General features: G+C 41.3%; 1 protein-coding gene across 1 annotated transcript in view; it reads right to left on the bottom strand.

Annotated features, from left to right (window-relative positions):
* Window positions 1–7,663: 7,663 nt before the first annotated feature.
* The window catches only part of lig1 (ligase I, DNA, ATP-dependent), a gene marked incomplete at its 5' end in the record, with an annotated part of 61,836 nt that continues 52,105 nt past the window's right edge, over window positions 7,664–17,394 (bottom strand). Inside the window, 3 exons of the mRNA XM_083889231.1 lie at window positions 7,664–7,746; window positions 13,744–13,836; window positions 15,672–15,815. Of these exons, the coding sequence (XP_083745357.1) occupies window positions 7,672–7,746; window positions 13,744–13,836; window positions 15,672–15,815 (312 nt within the window). The 3' untranslated portion in view covers window positions 7,664–7,671. The remainder of the gene's footprint in view (window positions 7,747–13,743; window positions 13,837–15,671; window positions 15,816–17,394) is intronic.

Genomic DNA, 17,394 nt, shown 5'->3' with positions numbered 1-17,394 from the left:
GAGATGACTGACTACACAAAAGTACCCGAGGCTTCACCCACCGCGCGAATGAATCCATGCGTCAACCGTTGGCCCGCGCGAGTCGTCAACTGTGTTTTCACACTTCTGAGGGAGACGACGGCAGCGGCGGCGGCTTCCACCGCACGTCATTAGACACCCGTAGAAATCTGCAGAGCACATTTCCCCCCCGCGATATTGTCACTTTATTTGACGTGGTGTAATTTCCAACAGGATGAGGGGAAATAAAGCCAAGCGTACAGTCAAGACCGTGGGATAATCACAGTCTGGGAAGGCGTCCCAAGTTGTAGACGTTAGGAGCGCTTGTCAACTCCATCCATGTCTAATTTTTCTGCTATGTTGAGTGCGTTTGTCACAGCCGAGTGCAGCACTGATCTCAACGCAGACTGGCAGATGTGCAGTCAAGGGGGGGGAAATGGCTGCTTCTTTTTTCCAAAGTGTGAAGGGCGTCGTGTTGTGAATGGAGAGAGTCTTTCAGACGGGGGGGGGGATCCTTGACGGTCAAGACGGGAAGAGACAAAGAGAGGCTGGTTCATACGGAGGTCATGAGACTAATGAGCGACGGCAATGATCCAATGGAGTGTCACAACACTCTTAGCCCCTTGAGCCTTGGCCTCTAAGTGCGGGGCCACGGCGAAAGCACCGACGAGCGGGTAACAACATCCACTGCTGCCATCATAAAGCAATCATATAAGAGGTCTCATAAACGACTGGATGGGCTCATTGTTCTGCTGCAGGGGGTTGGGTAATCAAGCGAGACATATCCACAACCAAATAAGGCAAACGAGCCATGGCAAGCAATTGGCCAGAAAACTAGCAAAAGTTAAATGCCAGAGGGCGGGATTAAAAATATATATATATATATATATATATATATATATATATATATATATATATATATATATAAACTGGAGCGTGAGGCTGTCAAGGTTTTCTTAATAGGACACAGTTCGACAACTACCTGACTGGAAAAGAGAAGCTGCAGAGTCTGAAATTAACGCACACACACACAAATAAAACAACGACATAGCTTTTAAATACGGATATTAATTTCAGGGCAGGGTTGATTTAGTCGTTTAAAAAGTACAAATAAATTAAGTTTATACCCACCGGATGCCAGAGGCAGATTTATTCCCAATAAGATAATTTGCTCTCTCTCATCATCGTCCTCTTCCTCACATAATACAGACACTGGTTTAGTGGCATTAGATTAAGATGGAGCGAGGGAGATAAGGTGACTCTAATTTAGAGCCGAGAAAATTAATCGATTATTTATCGATTACTAAATCTGGAGAAAACCCACACACACACACACACACACACGGGGGAGAACATGCAAACTCCGTGCAGAAAGGCGATTGCTCCAACCGGGGCTCGAACCCGGGTTTTCTTGATTCGTTCGTTCAAATTTAAAGTGACGGCGTGGAACCACAAACTTCCTCCTGTGAACCTCTGAGTAATTACCACAAGGCTGCAGCCCTGACCTACACGGAGCTAAACGGAGCCATCTCAGGGTTTTTTTTTGTTTTTTTTGTTCCTGCAGTAATTTGGTGAGTTATCTGTATTTTACTGAAGCGACACTTGTTCTGGACCCCGACCGCATCCAAGAAACTCAGCGATGTGCGGTGCAGACACAGGCAGACTGGCAACGCCGCCGGACAGCTGTTCAGGGAGCGCTTGATCACTTTAGGGGACGCACACACTTTCATTTTTGGAAGGTGACGTTTGCAAAGAGGCTAAACGATAAGAATGTATTGTACGGAGGGCTCACTTAGAAATGTCCTTATTTTTGAAGGAAAAGCACTTTTTTTTTTCAATGAATACAACATTAAACGAATCAGAAATCTAATCTATACATTGTTAGTGTTAAACGACTATTCTAGCTGCAAACGTCTGGTTTTTAATGGAATATGTACATGTACATGGTGTATAGTGGCCCATTTCAAGTGTTCCAATGGTACATTGTGTTTGATAATCGCGTTAGAAGGCTATTGGATGATTAGCAAACCCTTGTGCAATGATGTTAGCACAGCTGAAACTGAATTATTATGAATAAAAATCATTATTTCTGATCTCGTCAATGTCCTAACTATATTTTCTATTCATTTTGCAACTCTTTTGATGAATAAAAGTGTGACTTTTAATGGAAAACACCAAAAAATGTGTATAGGTGACCCCAAACTTTTGAATGCTAGTGTATATCAGTTGGGTTCGCTCTAAAAAGGCAGCCATTTTGGCTCTAGACTTTCATGCCAACTGAAGGCTGAACACATGTTCTCCAATGCACTTGGGAAGGGAAGGAGTGATGTGAGCTGCAACGTGCAAATGCATCAACACATTTTTCACCCTGCATCTAATTTATTTACAGTTGACTCTTAGGTGATTGTGAAAGCTTTAAGTGTCAGATTAGAAAACACCACCGTGTCTGCTCTACAAAAAGCGTTTTATTTAGTTCAGACGACGCGTCGACACAGTCAAACTCAACTTAAACCGAGCAGATGGAGTTCTGCGATGAGTCACATCAGCACACACACTGAGCCATTACCCTGTTAGGATGGCGACCGATGGGACGGGAGGGGGGGGGTAAATCATATAAAGGGCCCAAAAAAAACGAGAAGGGCTTGACATCATCAAATCTGAAAGGTTACTGGCCAACGCTCTGCGCTCCTGCTCAAGAAAAACACTTATTGATATTCCGTGGGTTTGGGTCGGGGCACAATGGCAGCGCCTGTCCCTCCCTCTCTCCCTCACGGCCTGGCATGGCAGAGATGTCACAGAGAGCACCAAACTAAATGGATGGAGAGGAGGAGGCGGAGAAGAACAAAAAGCATTGTTCCGCGGGTGGAGAAAGGCGCATTGTGAAGAAGACAGATAGCTTATGTGGGAGAATGGGGTCGGGGCGGGGGGGAGAGAGAGAGAGAGAGGGAGAGAGGGGGCACAAAAGGACAGATAAAGGTGAAACCTGGCCATTTTTTATAGATGTCCCCTCGTTTTTTTTCATCGCAGTTGTAGGTAATCCATAAACCCTGCTTTAGGGGACACTTCCCTGAAAGTTCAAAAGAAGTCATCCTCGGCTCGACTTTCATCCGTCACAACACCGCACATCGACTTCTGCGGGGACATTATCGCGGGCCACCAGTCGCTTTGTTAAGAGTGGAGTAAAAAAGCAGGTCGAGCCGAGACGAGCGACCGCGACTCCGACGCGTCCCCGTGGACCAGGTCTGACCGCGGTGACTTGATGTGAACCAACAGCACAGCTGTTTGAACACAGGCGAGGACCTCAGAGGCGCGTGATGTGCACCAGATGCCCACTCACTAAACACACATTTATATACACACACACACACACACACACAGGCAGTTAGACGATTAAAAACAATCCCATGTACAACAGGAAACAGACACAGATACGTGTGTCAGCGTGTAGGAATTTAATTCACAGGCTTTTTCCCCTCCATTCACACAACCGCGTGTACGCGAATTAGGCAGTCGCCACACCGGAGCCTTCAGAGTAATCCAAAACAAAAGCCATGATCATACAAAACACACACACACACACACACACAACGCAGCCGAATTCATTACATATTTGCATTTTCAATATTTCATGCTCTGCTGCCCGTTTGATTTCCATTAGGGCCTCGTTGTTGTTTTTGTTTTGTTGTTTTTTTTTTCCCCTCTCCCTCTCTTCCATCGCTCACACTCGCTGTTTTCAAAGCCAGCTACTAACGCAACAGCACAAAACTGACGACTGGTATTTGAAATTCAGATTAACCAACACCAGAGTCCTCTTCTCTTCCGTTCTACGGGAAAGACAAGATGTGTTAATGATATCCAAGATGAGTGTCAGTGTGCAAAAATCAAAGAAGAGAAGGGGAGAACAGATTGTGATACAATAATTGTACATTACAGGACATTAAAATGTATATTTTGCATCAAAACTGGATACAAACTGTATTTTATTCTTGGGTATAGAATAAAAATCTTCATATAAATCACGAGGTTCAAAATAGTGAAATTACTAGATTAAAATTGATAAAATCGATGACTCGTGCGATCCAAAAAACGAGTCGAGATTTTCCATAAACTCTCGACTGAGCAGAGGCTGCAGAGACGCCAACAATGTCATGTGAGCAGAACGTGGCTAACAGACGCTCGTGTGTTCCGCTGCGCTGATCGTTTCAGCTGTGGGAACTTATTTTTAGACAAAAGCAGGAGAAGAAGAAGAAAAAAGGCAAAACAAATGAGTGTATAATTTTGTGTATAAAGACATTATTAAAGTCACTCACCTTCTACAGATTTATCCTCCACATGAGGGTCGGCGCTGGTGCCGATCCCAGCTGACATGGGGTGAAAGACTGTGTCACACCCTGGGTCAGGTCGCCAGTCCATCACAGGGACGTCCACTCTTACACTTAGAGTGTCCAATTTGCCTAAATCTGCATCTGCATGTTTCTGGGCTGTGGGAGGAAACCAGAGAACCCCAGACTCCATGCAAAGGCCTTTGTTGTGACTGGGTCACAAACCCCGGGTGTTCTTGCTGCAAAAGCAAGAGAGCTAACACCACCTGTGTGGACCTGGAATGAAAACAATTCTCAAAAACATAGACTGATATGATCCAAAAACCCTTAAAGTAGACATATTATACCCTATTTCTCCAAGTGAACCTAGTTCCCTGGTGTCTTAATGAACATGTCTGTGACATGCTTTGGTCAAAATACCTTAAGGATGAAGCATCACAGCAGTTCAATCACTCTGCCAAAACAGCCCTGTTCAGAACGATCTCTTTTGAGTGCCTGTCTCTTTAAATATGCAAATGAGACACAGGAAACTACGTCAGCGTCACTGAGGCTAACGGCAGCTAACAGCAGTTAGCATTTGGAAAAGCCATCATTTGCCGACTCTAGCCGGCACATTGCCGTCATATATAAAAAGTAAATCCTCTGAGGCTGGAAGTTTGTGTAGAACTCTGTGCTGCACTGTGCAGCCAAGAATAGAACACTTTGCAGACTTCAGCTCTTCCAGATACTATTGCCCTCGCCTGCACTCTCGTGTTTTTTAGGGACAAAGCGAAGCTCCACGAGACAACAATTCCATGAATGTCTCATTGTGACGTAGCAATGAGTGCGGAAGTCAACATCGTGTGTTTTATCTCCTGTAATTAGACTGAGGAGGACCACAAAAACATGACTGAGTCATCTTTTTTCACCCTTTGCCGACTCATAGGGCCTCCAGAGTCCCAAATAATAAAGTATTAACATGATTAAAAAGTTGAATTTGCGTTATATGTCCCCTTTAAATATTATGCGATCATGAGAGGGCACAAGAACAGAGTGTAGTTCTGTAAAATGTGTCCAGGAGCACATGCCTCCATCTCTCACACAGATTTAGAAGTCACGCTGTCATATCATGTCCATACAGGGAAAAAATAAATCAGCAGGGCAGTGAAAACTGGATTTGGTATTTCCATGATTATTTCACCACAATGGTATCCTCTCTTTCTGACTCCCCTCCAGCAGACACAGGACACAGCCCACACACACAAATAATAGGCAAACCACCAACTGTGCAGTATGCAAACTCTCACACACACACACACACACACACAGAGAGAGAGAGAGAGAGACGGCGAAACAAATAATGGTTCGGCAGCCTCTTGAGGAGAGGAAATACAAACCACTCTGAATATGAAAACAGTGACAACAGTACACCACATACTGCGTGAGTCACCACTGAAGTGGGGGAGAATTTTAAAATGCAAATATCCCGCAGAAGAAGAGCCAGCGTTACAGAACGACTCGACGTGCACCTCCAACAGGACTTCCTGGGGTCGACCGGCGCTTCTGATTTATATCCCGTGTTCCGTGTGCGTGCAGCGAGACTTCCACGGGAGCGAGGCGTCACCCATCACCTGCTGCACTCGCACTCAAAGATCACAGCAGAGTTCACAGGCGACAGGCACGAGGCCGCACTTATTCAAGGTGTTACAGTGAGCGCAACGCTAATATGAGCGTGAACAACGACGGTGCTGAGAGTGCACGCGAAAGAGTTTCCCTGGACACATCCAGAACATTTCACAGAGGAAAGATTGTGTCACAAACACACAATAAATGAAGGTAATGACCATGTTTAAGCTATGCTAGCGAGGTCCTCACTCTTTATGTTCACGTCAACACAGAGCGTGGAAAGGTTGCGTGTTCCGGAGACTACGATTGCTCGAGTAAAGCAGAGGCGAGATAATTTTGTTGCCTTTTTGTAAAAACACTGAAAGAGCGAGAAAATATGGAGCTTTAAGTTTTACTCCGACAACTTCAATTTGACTTGAATTATAACGAGCGTCAGTGCTAAAATGAAAAGCCGTGATTGAAATCAATCAGACATTTTGTAAAATTAGTCATTACAACCTTTATATGACCGACATTTATATTTCCATGAACATTTGGTGCCTTTTTTTGTTGTCGTCTTTTTCAATTATCTTCGTAAAACGCATGTTTTTGCTCAAATCGAACATTCCAAATCACCTGTAAAGCACAATGAATTGCAATCGATTTGTTTGCAACACGGGACATCATAAATGCACTTTGATTGATCGATGGTTGATAATAGAGACGGTGGAGTCTGGAGCGGGATGATGGACGACAACCTGACGTCAGTATCTGTGGAGGCGAACGCGCGGCTCGAGATAAGTCAACAACCGGGAACGCGGAATACTGAGAGTTACGGTTTACACTCCGTGGTGACACGAGCAGTAAAGTAGATCTTTGTGTCTTTAATGCCCGGCCTGTCGATCTCGCATGATTCACGCGCCGCTTCGCGCAAAAAAGCTTGCGCAACAGTTGGAAGGCGGTGCCGCTGAATTTCTGCACATTCGTGCTGCTTTTGTGTTCGGCGAGCAGCTAAAAGCTCGAGGCAGACAGACGCACAAAAGTGGTCGCACCCTCAGACGTGGCAGCAAAGTGGAGGAAACTCACAATCTGTCTCTGCTTCTCCATTAATAACCACTCGTCCTTGGCTCTCAAACTGACCCCCTCCCTCCCCTCGCTCCCACCACACATCTCCAACAGTCTCTGATTGATTGAGGCCGGACAGTTAGTGGATTTCAATCATCTAATGCAAAGCAGTGAGTGCTTTTTCTTTTGTCCCGCTGTTTGAGCAAGTGACAGCGCTGACGTCCGTTTCTACTTCAGATGACGTTTCTGGCAGCCGGCAATCTCCTTGAGCGCGTCCTCTTATTACAGCGTGCGCTAAATGCACTTTGCTGCCACCTTTTTTTTTTTTTTTGGGAGTGGACGATCAGAGCAGAAACCAGCTCCAAAGTATTGGTATGCTGTGCGTACATTCCATGTTTTGCCGGAGCGTTTTTTTTTTTTGCAGAGTGAATTCCTGATGGAGATCTATTACCAGGAGGTATGAGTTGATCTGGGTATTGGAATTTATGTGCAGTGTACGCTCCGGTATATTTACAGGCGGTTTGGCTCTGGAACAAAAATGCGGAGTGAGTAAAAGAGGCACTTTGAGAAATCAATAACAAAAATGTGAGGGCAACTAAAACTGACAGGAGTCTTTTATTTTTTTTTTCTTCCACATTACAAAACAAGCAGCTATTTACAATTACATTGAACTTTCCTTTATTCATTCTTCTTCTTCAGGCGATCAGTAGTAGTCCTCAGGGTCAGCTTTCTCCCCCTGGTTCTGGATCTGCTGCTGCTTCTGGTACAAATCTGCAATCTGCACAGGGATGGACAGAGATGGAGCAGAGCCGGAGGTAGAGAGAGAGAGAGAGAGAGGGAGAGTTTGCATGAACGAAAGAGGGCCGGATGGATGAATGAATGAATGGATAGAGGGAAGATCATAAAGTAAGGTCAGCAACATGAAGAGGAAAAAGCTAAAAATAACAGTTTGATTATTCATATCCTCGGCTTTGAAGTCGGCGGCTCGCAGCTGCAGAGACTGAGGCTGCGTTCACTCCAGCTTGCGAGGGCGCTAAGTGAATAATGTGAGAACAGCCACACCGACCAGAACCAGCACCAATCATCTCAGCTTCTGAAGGTCACTATGCAGAATCCATATGCCAGAGACCTCCACCATCACGTGTGGGGTGGCTGCGGTCGCCCACAAGGGCTGAAGAGAGCGGCGATTCAATTTGTGATTTGAAAACTAGCAACTTATGCTATCATTTGATCGTTCTGTGTTCTTAAAAATAAATAAATGTTTGGGAAGAATTCTCATTCATTTTTATAAGTGTTTAGTGTTTCGATCCATCATCAGCTTTTATTTTATTTATCAGCACGTAGCTTTGAATAGAGATTAATCCAAAGAGAAACCTAAAGGATTAATCGATACTTAAATTAATTGCCAGATATTTTGCTCTCAGTTCATCGAATGTGACTTTTTCTTATATTCACATTTAACAAACTGGGAAATCTGACAACTCAAAAATCAGATAATGATTAAATAATTGACCCAAAAAATTATAATTGAGGTTTGAGAAAAGTTTTTTTTTTCATTTCTTGACTTTTTAAGGATCAAAAACAAATGGATTAATCAAGGATCAATCAACGATGGTCAGATTAATCGATCATGAAAGTAATCGTTAGATGGTTGTCGTCTAACTCGTCACGACACGAGGTTGCAGAGGCAGCGGCAGCACAGTCGAGCGGCAACTCACAAACATCACGTTACTTCAGGATCAAGGTGAAGTCCAACAAACTTTTCTCCATCAAAACTATGTCTAAGTGTACATATGTGTATGTGTATGTGTACATCTTCATGGATGAAACCTGACAGAAATATCACTTAATGCACCAACTCCTCTTCCTAAACTAACAAGTATTAAGGCTGGAGTCTGTGCAGGCGGCAGATGGCTGCTCAAGCAAGTGAAAATTCACATTACACTGAGGCTCACGTCTAATGAAGGTGAAAATAGTCTGGGGCTCGGGCAGAAAATAAAAGCCTAAAAGGCAAAAGAAAAAAAAAGTCAGGCCTCCAGCTGTTTTGTTTTGATGCGTCATTAATTTGAGAATCTCATGTGTGCCGAGGAAGAAAGGGAAGGTGTCAATCACTGTTTAGTACATCCAGGAGAACGTGTGATGCTGGTGAGGCGAGCGCGTCCTCAAACCTTCAAGACTGCTCTTTTGTTAAAAAACAGCCTGATGTCTGTCAACAACACTGCAGAGAGTGAACATGTTTACAAACCAGACCTGAACATCAACCAGAATGTGTTTGGCTGAAGACGGCCCGCTAGAATTTCCATGACTGATTCATGAACGGACATAAAAACCAGCAGCAGATATTTACGGCGGGACGAAACGTAAACAATGTTTTTCCGTTGACGTTTTCAAAAAGTTCCACCGTAAAAATCGTTTCAGGAAAGAGAAAATCTTGTCAGGACTGTAATGCCGTGTTTCCACCTGGAATCGACTCGCATCGGCACAGTTAAGCTGCATTTCAGCTAGCATCGTAACCTGGTGCTAGTTACTTTTTTTAGTAGTTAGGGGTGGGAATCATCTACTATCTCACGATTTGAATCGATTACGATTTTTGGGGCTATGATTCCATTCAAAAACGTTTTTTGATTGAAAACAATTTGATTCATAATGATTTCTGCTTCAATCTATAGGTGTACAAAGGATGATCTATCCCAGCCTGCTTTGCAAGGCCGAATGACAGATAGAGACATTAAAGTGTCTTTTTCCGATTTATTAAGTTTAAAACATTTATCCATGCTTAAATGGAATTGTTGTAACTGTAGAGGCAATATCACATATTGCATGAGTAACAAAAATAAAAGTGCCTCTTTATAAAAAACCTCTGGGGGGGTCGGCCCCAATACCTGCAACAGACAAAGGGGTGTGAAAGCACGGCCTGGAGGGGCAGACCCCTGCAACAGACAAAGGGATGTGAGAGGGCTGTTACAAGTCACTTATTTGTGCGTGTGTCGGCGTGTAAAACGTATTCAACGCAGTTTCATGCAGCCGTGATGACGCCCACGTGGAGTGTGTTGCATTTTCGTAGTGGAAAACCAACCTAAAGAGTCGAGTCGAGCTGGGAAAAGCGCCATTAAAACTACGTCTCCATGTGGACGGAGAAAAAAAAAAACGTATTCACCTAAACCCAGTTCCCGTGTGGACAATCTGAAGGAAACGACGCTGTGATACCAACTGCCACGACGGACCACGACTATTTCCAGGCATTAATGACAGAGAATATCAGATTGAATTTGTTGATTTGTGCCTGTTGTTCATCAAGTAAAAAACATTTTCCTCATTACTGTCAGAATATAACACTGTGATATCTTTAGGGTGTTGCACTGATGGTAAAGGGTGGAGGAAAAAAAGCAATTTGAAAACGTCACCTTGGGCTCATTGTGATTAGTTGTTGTTTTTTTATTATTATTTATTTATTATTATTATCATCATTTTTGGATAGAACAGAGCAAACAATGAATCCATTAGTTGAGAAAATGATTGTCAGATAAATCAGTTATGAGTGTAATTGAGTGCAGCTGCACATCAGATAACGGGAGGATAAATATTTGGCCGCAATCAAATTATTTGACTATGTTTAGAAAAAAAAATTATGCAGAGTAACAGGGAGTAACTTGACAAGTTTAACTTGTTTCTTGATCAGTTTTTCTCATTTTTTTTACCTCAATACAGACAACAAAAGCTGGGTGACCTCTGTGACCTCTAACAAACACAGCTGCAGTAAAAGGGACACGTTTGAAGAGTAGCTGTATAAAGGTATTGACATAATGTCAGCACTGATCTGATGACTGACAAGTCTACAATAACCTCAGAATATGTTTGGCACTTTATCTCACCATTAGACAGGTTATTTTGGCTGGAAAAATTACATTTTTAAACTCTTCACTCTCCACCCTCCTCCAAAGTCCATACAGAAAAAAACAGTGTTTTTAGCCCGGGTGAAACAGAGGAGCTGCTGCTTTACTGCTGCACTGTTCGATGAGTAAACGTCACTTGGGTAAAAACCAAACACTGAAGACACTAAATAACATACATGAACTCACAGACGGAGGCAGCGGTGAACGAATGACTCGTAAAATCAATAATTTTCTCTATGAACTTTGGTGTGGAGAAGTAAGCAGCTCATAAACTTCAGTTTTCAGCCGGTGAAGGCTGACAACAAGACGGAAAATCTGATCTTATCTCCCTTTTGGTTTAAATTGATGTATTGAACATTAATAAAGCATAAACTATCAAAATAAAAAGACTTTTTGAAGTGAAAAGGTTGCCATTGTTGCTTCACCGATGAAAGACTGGCAGAGTTAATGACGATAAAATCATTCTTGCTGCAACTAATTGACTCATTTATCATTATTAATACATTTGAGGAGGATGGAGTAAGTTAGCGTCGTATATTTACTCTAAGGTTTTCCATATTATTTTTATTATAATGGCATAATGATGTATGCACATGATTTGTAATGAAGAGCTGGCGGGTCAACAGGCCGGGTTAGGCCTTTTTTAAAGAATAAACAAAACGTTTAATGTCGGAAATTGAATTTATGTCTTCAAGGGGCGTAATTACCCTTAAGCAAAAAGTGTAATTTATATGGAGATTCGTAAAAAATGACGGCTTTTATGTTTGGCGGAGTGCGTAAACCGAGGTGAAGGCAGTGCTGACCTGTACATCTCTACTGTACAGTATAACTCAAGTCTTTGCTGCGTGACGATTTATTCCTTACCACAGTAAACTCCGGAGGTGGACAACATAAAACAATGCCAGCATTAGAACGCGGGAGTTGTCCTTGCGGCGCTCTGCACCCTTGAAGTTTTACAGGACACCGCTTGTGCGGCGGCTGCGGCGGTCGGCGACAGCGATGACTACGCTGACGATGCATCATCTCCACACGACACTTTGAGTAACACGGCCCGGCTAACATATGACCGAGTTTTTACAGCTTCACAGTTACAGTGTTACTGGACTGTTTGACCTCATGAGCCCCGTCATATTTCTTATTTGACATTTTTTTTTTCTGTACTCCGACTCCCGCCGAGGATTTCACAACCCCTGCCTTTTTCTTTTACGACACCATTTATGGGCGATTTCAACACTGTGGTTCACATACTCACTATTAGCTAGGTGGTTACTAACATGCATATAAGTAGCATACTAGCCCTTTATTAGTTAATATTAAGCATGTATTAACACCTTATGTAGGAAAAATCTTAATTCATGTCGTAATAGAGGTAGAATAAGGTTATTTAGAATAAGGTGTTAATACATGCTTAATATTTACTAATAAAGGGCTAGTATATGTTAGTATATATGTTAGTAAGCACCTAGTTAATGGTGAATATGTGTTCCCTAATCAAAAGTGTTATATTTTTATTTAATTAATTGTTTAAAAATGTTAATCTTAATGAAAAACTAAAGTGTAATAAACTTTTTGACCTAATAACCCAACATACATTTAAAACCTGATTATAAAACAAAGACTCCTTTTGTTTCATGGTGATTTTTATCCCTCTTTGTATCCGTGAAAGGAAAATGTTTATTTTTTTGCTAACACTTTAGATTAGGGAACACATATTACTAACATGCATATAAGTAGCATACCAGCCTTTATTTGTAATCATTAAACACGTATTAACAAGGAATTGATCATTCATTTTGTACCGAGTGTTGGAAATGTTTCGGCTAAATTAAGTACACTTATTAACTAAATATATACAATATTAGTCTGGATGTTTTCAGATATTTTAATGTATCAAAACCTTAAATTTACTGTAATCGGTGCACGAACAGCAAAGCAAGCAAAGTTTTTTCCAGTTAGGGTTGAGAAGTGAAACTTGGATCCAAAAAGGAAATCGCCATGAAAGGATTCTTCCTTCCCTCTTTGTTAAAATAGCTACAGTCTATAAATGAGCCACTGTGGTTCAGTCGATAACATGCTGCCATGTAAACACACGCGTGTGTGTTACAGCTACAGCTCTGCACCTGCAGTGGTAACTCTGATAAAACGCTGCATGTTCATTCAGAGAGAAAACAAGAAAACAAAAACAAAAAACTACTGCCCCTCCTCCACCCAATGATCTCTGACTTTATTGACGTGATATAATTACATCCTACATTGGGTTTTTGGCACTAACACACACACACAGGGCAGCAGCTCAGCAGGTTAGCTGTCATGCATTTGCAGCGTTGCTGAAGCAACAACTCCTGCACTACAGGTGCAGCCTGACATTCACTCTCACGAATGGATTTACTCGTGATGACATTAAGGGATGCTCCAATCAGCTACTACAAAGTCCCTGCCAATACCAAGTCTAAATTCAGCACAATTTGTAGTAAGACAAACAACACTCCTGACTGAAGTTTAGATAGAAATGAGTGTGCGACACTGTCGTTACAGCTGGCAAAGCGAGGGCAGCGGTGTCACTAGCTCTGTTGCTAAAAAGGTGGAAATCTGAAGGTAGAATAAGGTAACTCTGAACTGGGGTTGACTGTGTGGTTATTGAATATAAAATAAAAAGACAGAACAAAAAAAAAAATTGCTTTTATCCCCAGAATGCTAGGAAAAAAAAGAAAAAAAAAGCAGTAGCTCTATTCACTTAAGACACAAAAGAATAAAGACTTTTTCTTGTCTCAACAGCTCAGCCTCTATTTTCTATCTAAAAGGGGGAAGAGCCATTACTGATGAGCACAATCAAAATTCAAACGATAGCCAACTCTCCTGCCAGAAATGGTGATTTAACGTACCTGAGCTCCGGTCGTGGCGTCCTCGGGCTTTTTGTCATCTCTGATTCGAAGAAAGCGAGGGAAGCGCAGAGAAATGCCCTTCTCCGGATCCACCTGATGACACAAAGGGAATCAGTAATACGGAAGCATCTCAAGATTTTTGCACTTTCAATGGAAACCACGAGATCGGTGTTGAATAAAGAGCGTATGGTTTTGAAAAGCAATGGGGAAAAAAGAAAAAAACTTTGGTTCCATCAATTCCACTGCTTTTATTCATCATCTGGACGCTTTCTCATGACATATTTACTCAGGTTTGACTCAAAATCACAAACATGTCGGATTTTTGGCAACCATCCTAGAATCAACTTCCACAAACGCAGCTAAACTATAAAGACGACACATGTTGCTTGGATCACCATGACAACAGACAAGCGCAGTGAACACTCACTGTGATCATAAGAGCCAGAGCTACTCAAACTGATTAGAGTGTATCACACTTTCAGAGCACGTGTGATCTCCTCAGTCAAACAGAGGTGACTGATGACGCTGTGAATATAAAAAGGAACCACATTATGTCCCATTAAGTCATTTACTGTACATCAACAGTTGGAGATGCAAAGAAGACATGAAAGAGTCCCACAAAACCTACCTTTTTTTTGGCAGGAATCAAAGCCTTCTGTTTAATTGTTCTTCTCTTATAACACTGGTCAACACCAAATTTATTGTTTAATCTATTGTTTTTTTTTAGCTGAATTAGGAGCATTTTGATCCAAAAATCACTATCACAATTGGTTTTGCTCAATCAGGTCAACAAAGCTTGAACAAAGATACATATTTGTTTTTAACGTTTTTGTTTACATGTAAGGGTATTTTCACATCATATGATGCAATGTATGTGCGAAATATTTCTTGCAATAAACAAATTCTGAAAATTTTGCATGTGCCAACTTTTGACTAATTGTTTTTTATATATTACAAGTGAATGAAATGGCTTCGACTAGAAGATCTTGCAAAAATAAGCCTCACGTATTCTGCTACATCTGCAGTCAATACACCATTGTTCCTAACAGGAATCTATTAGAAAACATTTTCTTTTCCTCCTAAAACCTGAGAAATATTATATGAAAATCAACTGATAACGTCAGAAAAATATAATAAATTTAGTCAGAAGATGGGATTTTTCTAAATCAAATTAGCATAAAAACCTGACCTGATGTAATTGTTGGATTGAGCGGTGCAAAATGGTCCTGATTCAGTTGAAAAGACAGACAACTTACTTTTTTCTTTTGTAACCCAGTGTAATCTATGCATTGTTACTCTCCCACACCAAAGTTCATCCATTCGGAAGCAAAAAAAAAGCTGATTTTTATATCATATTCAGGAAAAAAAGATATTTTATCAGGCGAGCCTCGTGTCAAGAGGGTAATGTCGGTTTTTCCTTGTGAAGAAGAGCATTAATGTCTCACAGGATGCTGATCATGTGTTATTAACACACTTCAAATACTCAAAAATAACACATTTAAAGGTTAACTGATGAATACAACTTATGTGCAACTTAAAAATTTGAATTTTATCAGCCTGCATAGTCAAAACAAGTCAAAAAAAAGTTTTATTTGTCTTCCTTTATAACACTTTAGACTGTTTTGGGATTTGTTCTTCCTTCCTTTGTCCCACTACAATGATTCAAACAAGAGCTTTTACACTGTTGTTGTTATGCCAAGCACTTTTTATGTGCAGTGTGAGACTTTGTGTCCAAAGTGCAGCCAAATGTAATAAACAAGTATCTGTTCCATTAAATCCAACCCCTTTTTTTTTTTTTTTAACAACATTTTTTAATAACCCTATTAAGCAGCTCTAATTGTGACTTTTTCCACTGTGGGCAACAGACCGTAACAAGGACAAATGAGCAGTCACAACACATTTCGGAGGGGAAGAAGAACTCAACTGACCAATCCAAGGGCAGCCTTGTAGACGGGCGACAGCGACAGGTCGGCGCACTTCACTTCCCACACCTGCATGGCATCGAGCCACACGTCGGGCTCTGCTGATTGGTCGAAGCGGTAGTAGGCGCGAGGCTTGGGCAGAATGTGATCCTGTGGGGGGGAATAAAACACAACGGTGACCGTTTTTATTTGACGACTTAAAAGAGATTTTGAAGTGGGGCAAAGGCAGCCTCTATAAATAGAGAGAGTGGCTATGGTTGACCTGCTGGACTCTGCAGGATTTCCCCAAGAGAGTGGGAACACTGTCATGTAATCGTGTGAGGAGCAACAGGAGAGGGTGATCTCCAAACCTCATTATCATATCATACACCATATATGGACATCAAAAGGGTTTTTCTTCAGAAATATACGTACACTACCGTTCAAAGGTTTGGCGTCACGTATACAATTTTTGTGTGTTTCACATTAAAAATCACACTTTTATTCATCAAAAGAGTTGCGAAAATGAATAGAAAATATAGTCAAGACATTGACAAGATTAGAAATAATCAGCAAAACTGTTTTCAGCTGTGCTAACATCATTGCACAAGGGTTTTCTAATAATCCAATAGCCTTCTAACGCAATTAGAAAACACAATGTACCATAAGAACACTGGAAATGGGCCTCTATACACCTATGTACATATTCCATTAAAAACCAGACGTTTGCAGCTAGAATAGTCGTTTACCACATTAACAATGTATAGAGTGTATTTCTGATTCATTTAATGTTATATTTATTGAAAAAAAAAGTGTTGTTTGTTTTTCCTTCAAAAAAAAAAAGGAAATTTCTAAGTGACCCAAAACTTTTGAACGGTAGTGTATACATTACCTGACATTCACCTCAGGTAAATGTGCGCTCCTGCTCACCAACTTTTTTCAGTCGCCACCATTTTCTTATTCCAGAGTCAAATAACTCGCTTCTTTTCTAATTCAAAGGAATTCAAAGTTCAAGAGGCCAAAGACATCTTTTTGAGGCCAATGTGATCTTATGTCACCCGAGTCTGAACGTTGAATCCGTTCGTCAGCGAGCATAAAGTGAACATTTGTGTCAAAAGTGAAAAGATTCTTGACGCGTTTTTGTGAAGTCGCAGTGACTTTGACCTTCGATGATCAAACTCTGATCAGACTTGGAGTTCAACTGAAAGTCTGTCTGTACAAGATTTAAGGAAACCTCTGCAAGGTGTTTCAAGACATTGTGCTCACAAGCATGGAACTATGGCCTCTGGCTGCTGACATTAAAAAAAGGTAGAGTAAAAGACTGCAGCGGACAAGCCACGCTTTAACAATTAATAAAGGAAGCCAACATTAAAACCAGGACTGCACATCAATCCATTATGGAAAAACACTAAAAATACAATCTGTAAAAAAAAAAATGCTGTTGGGAATTGTGCCGTTATATCATAATACAATTTGAAGCTTATATCACTCACTCACAGTCCAATGATATCTTTATGTTATCATCCCTTCCCAAGAGTAGTTTTGATGGTATCTCGTGTGGTAATATTCAAGGATTTAAATTTATTATATCATGACTTTTTTTTTTCATCCTAATTTAACCTAATTTAACTAAATTTTTTTGAGTCATTGTGATGGTTAAATATCTTGTTGCGGGGAGATAGCGGAAAAAACCAGCCTTGCAGGATCAGGGCTTGTTGCTCAAAAAATGTGAGAGTTCTATTGCTATTGC

The sequence above is a fragment of the Microchirus variegatus genome (assembly GCF_963457635.1).
Source record: "Microchirus variegatus genome assembly, chromosome: 5".
Taxonomy (NCBI): Eukaryota; Metazoa; Chordata; class Actinopteri; order Pleuronectiformes; family Soleidae; genus Microchirus; species Microchirus variegatus.
This window is presented reverse-complemented; position numbering and strand designations above follow the sequence as displayed.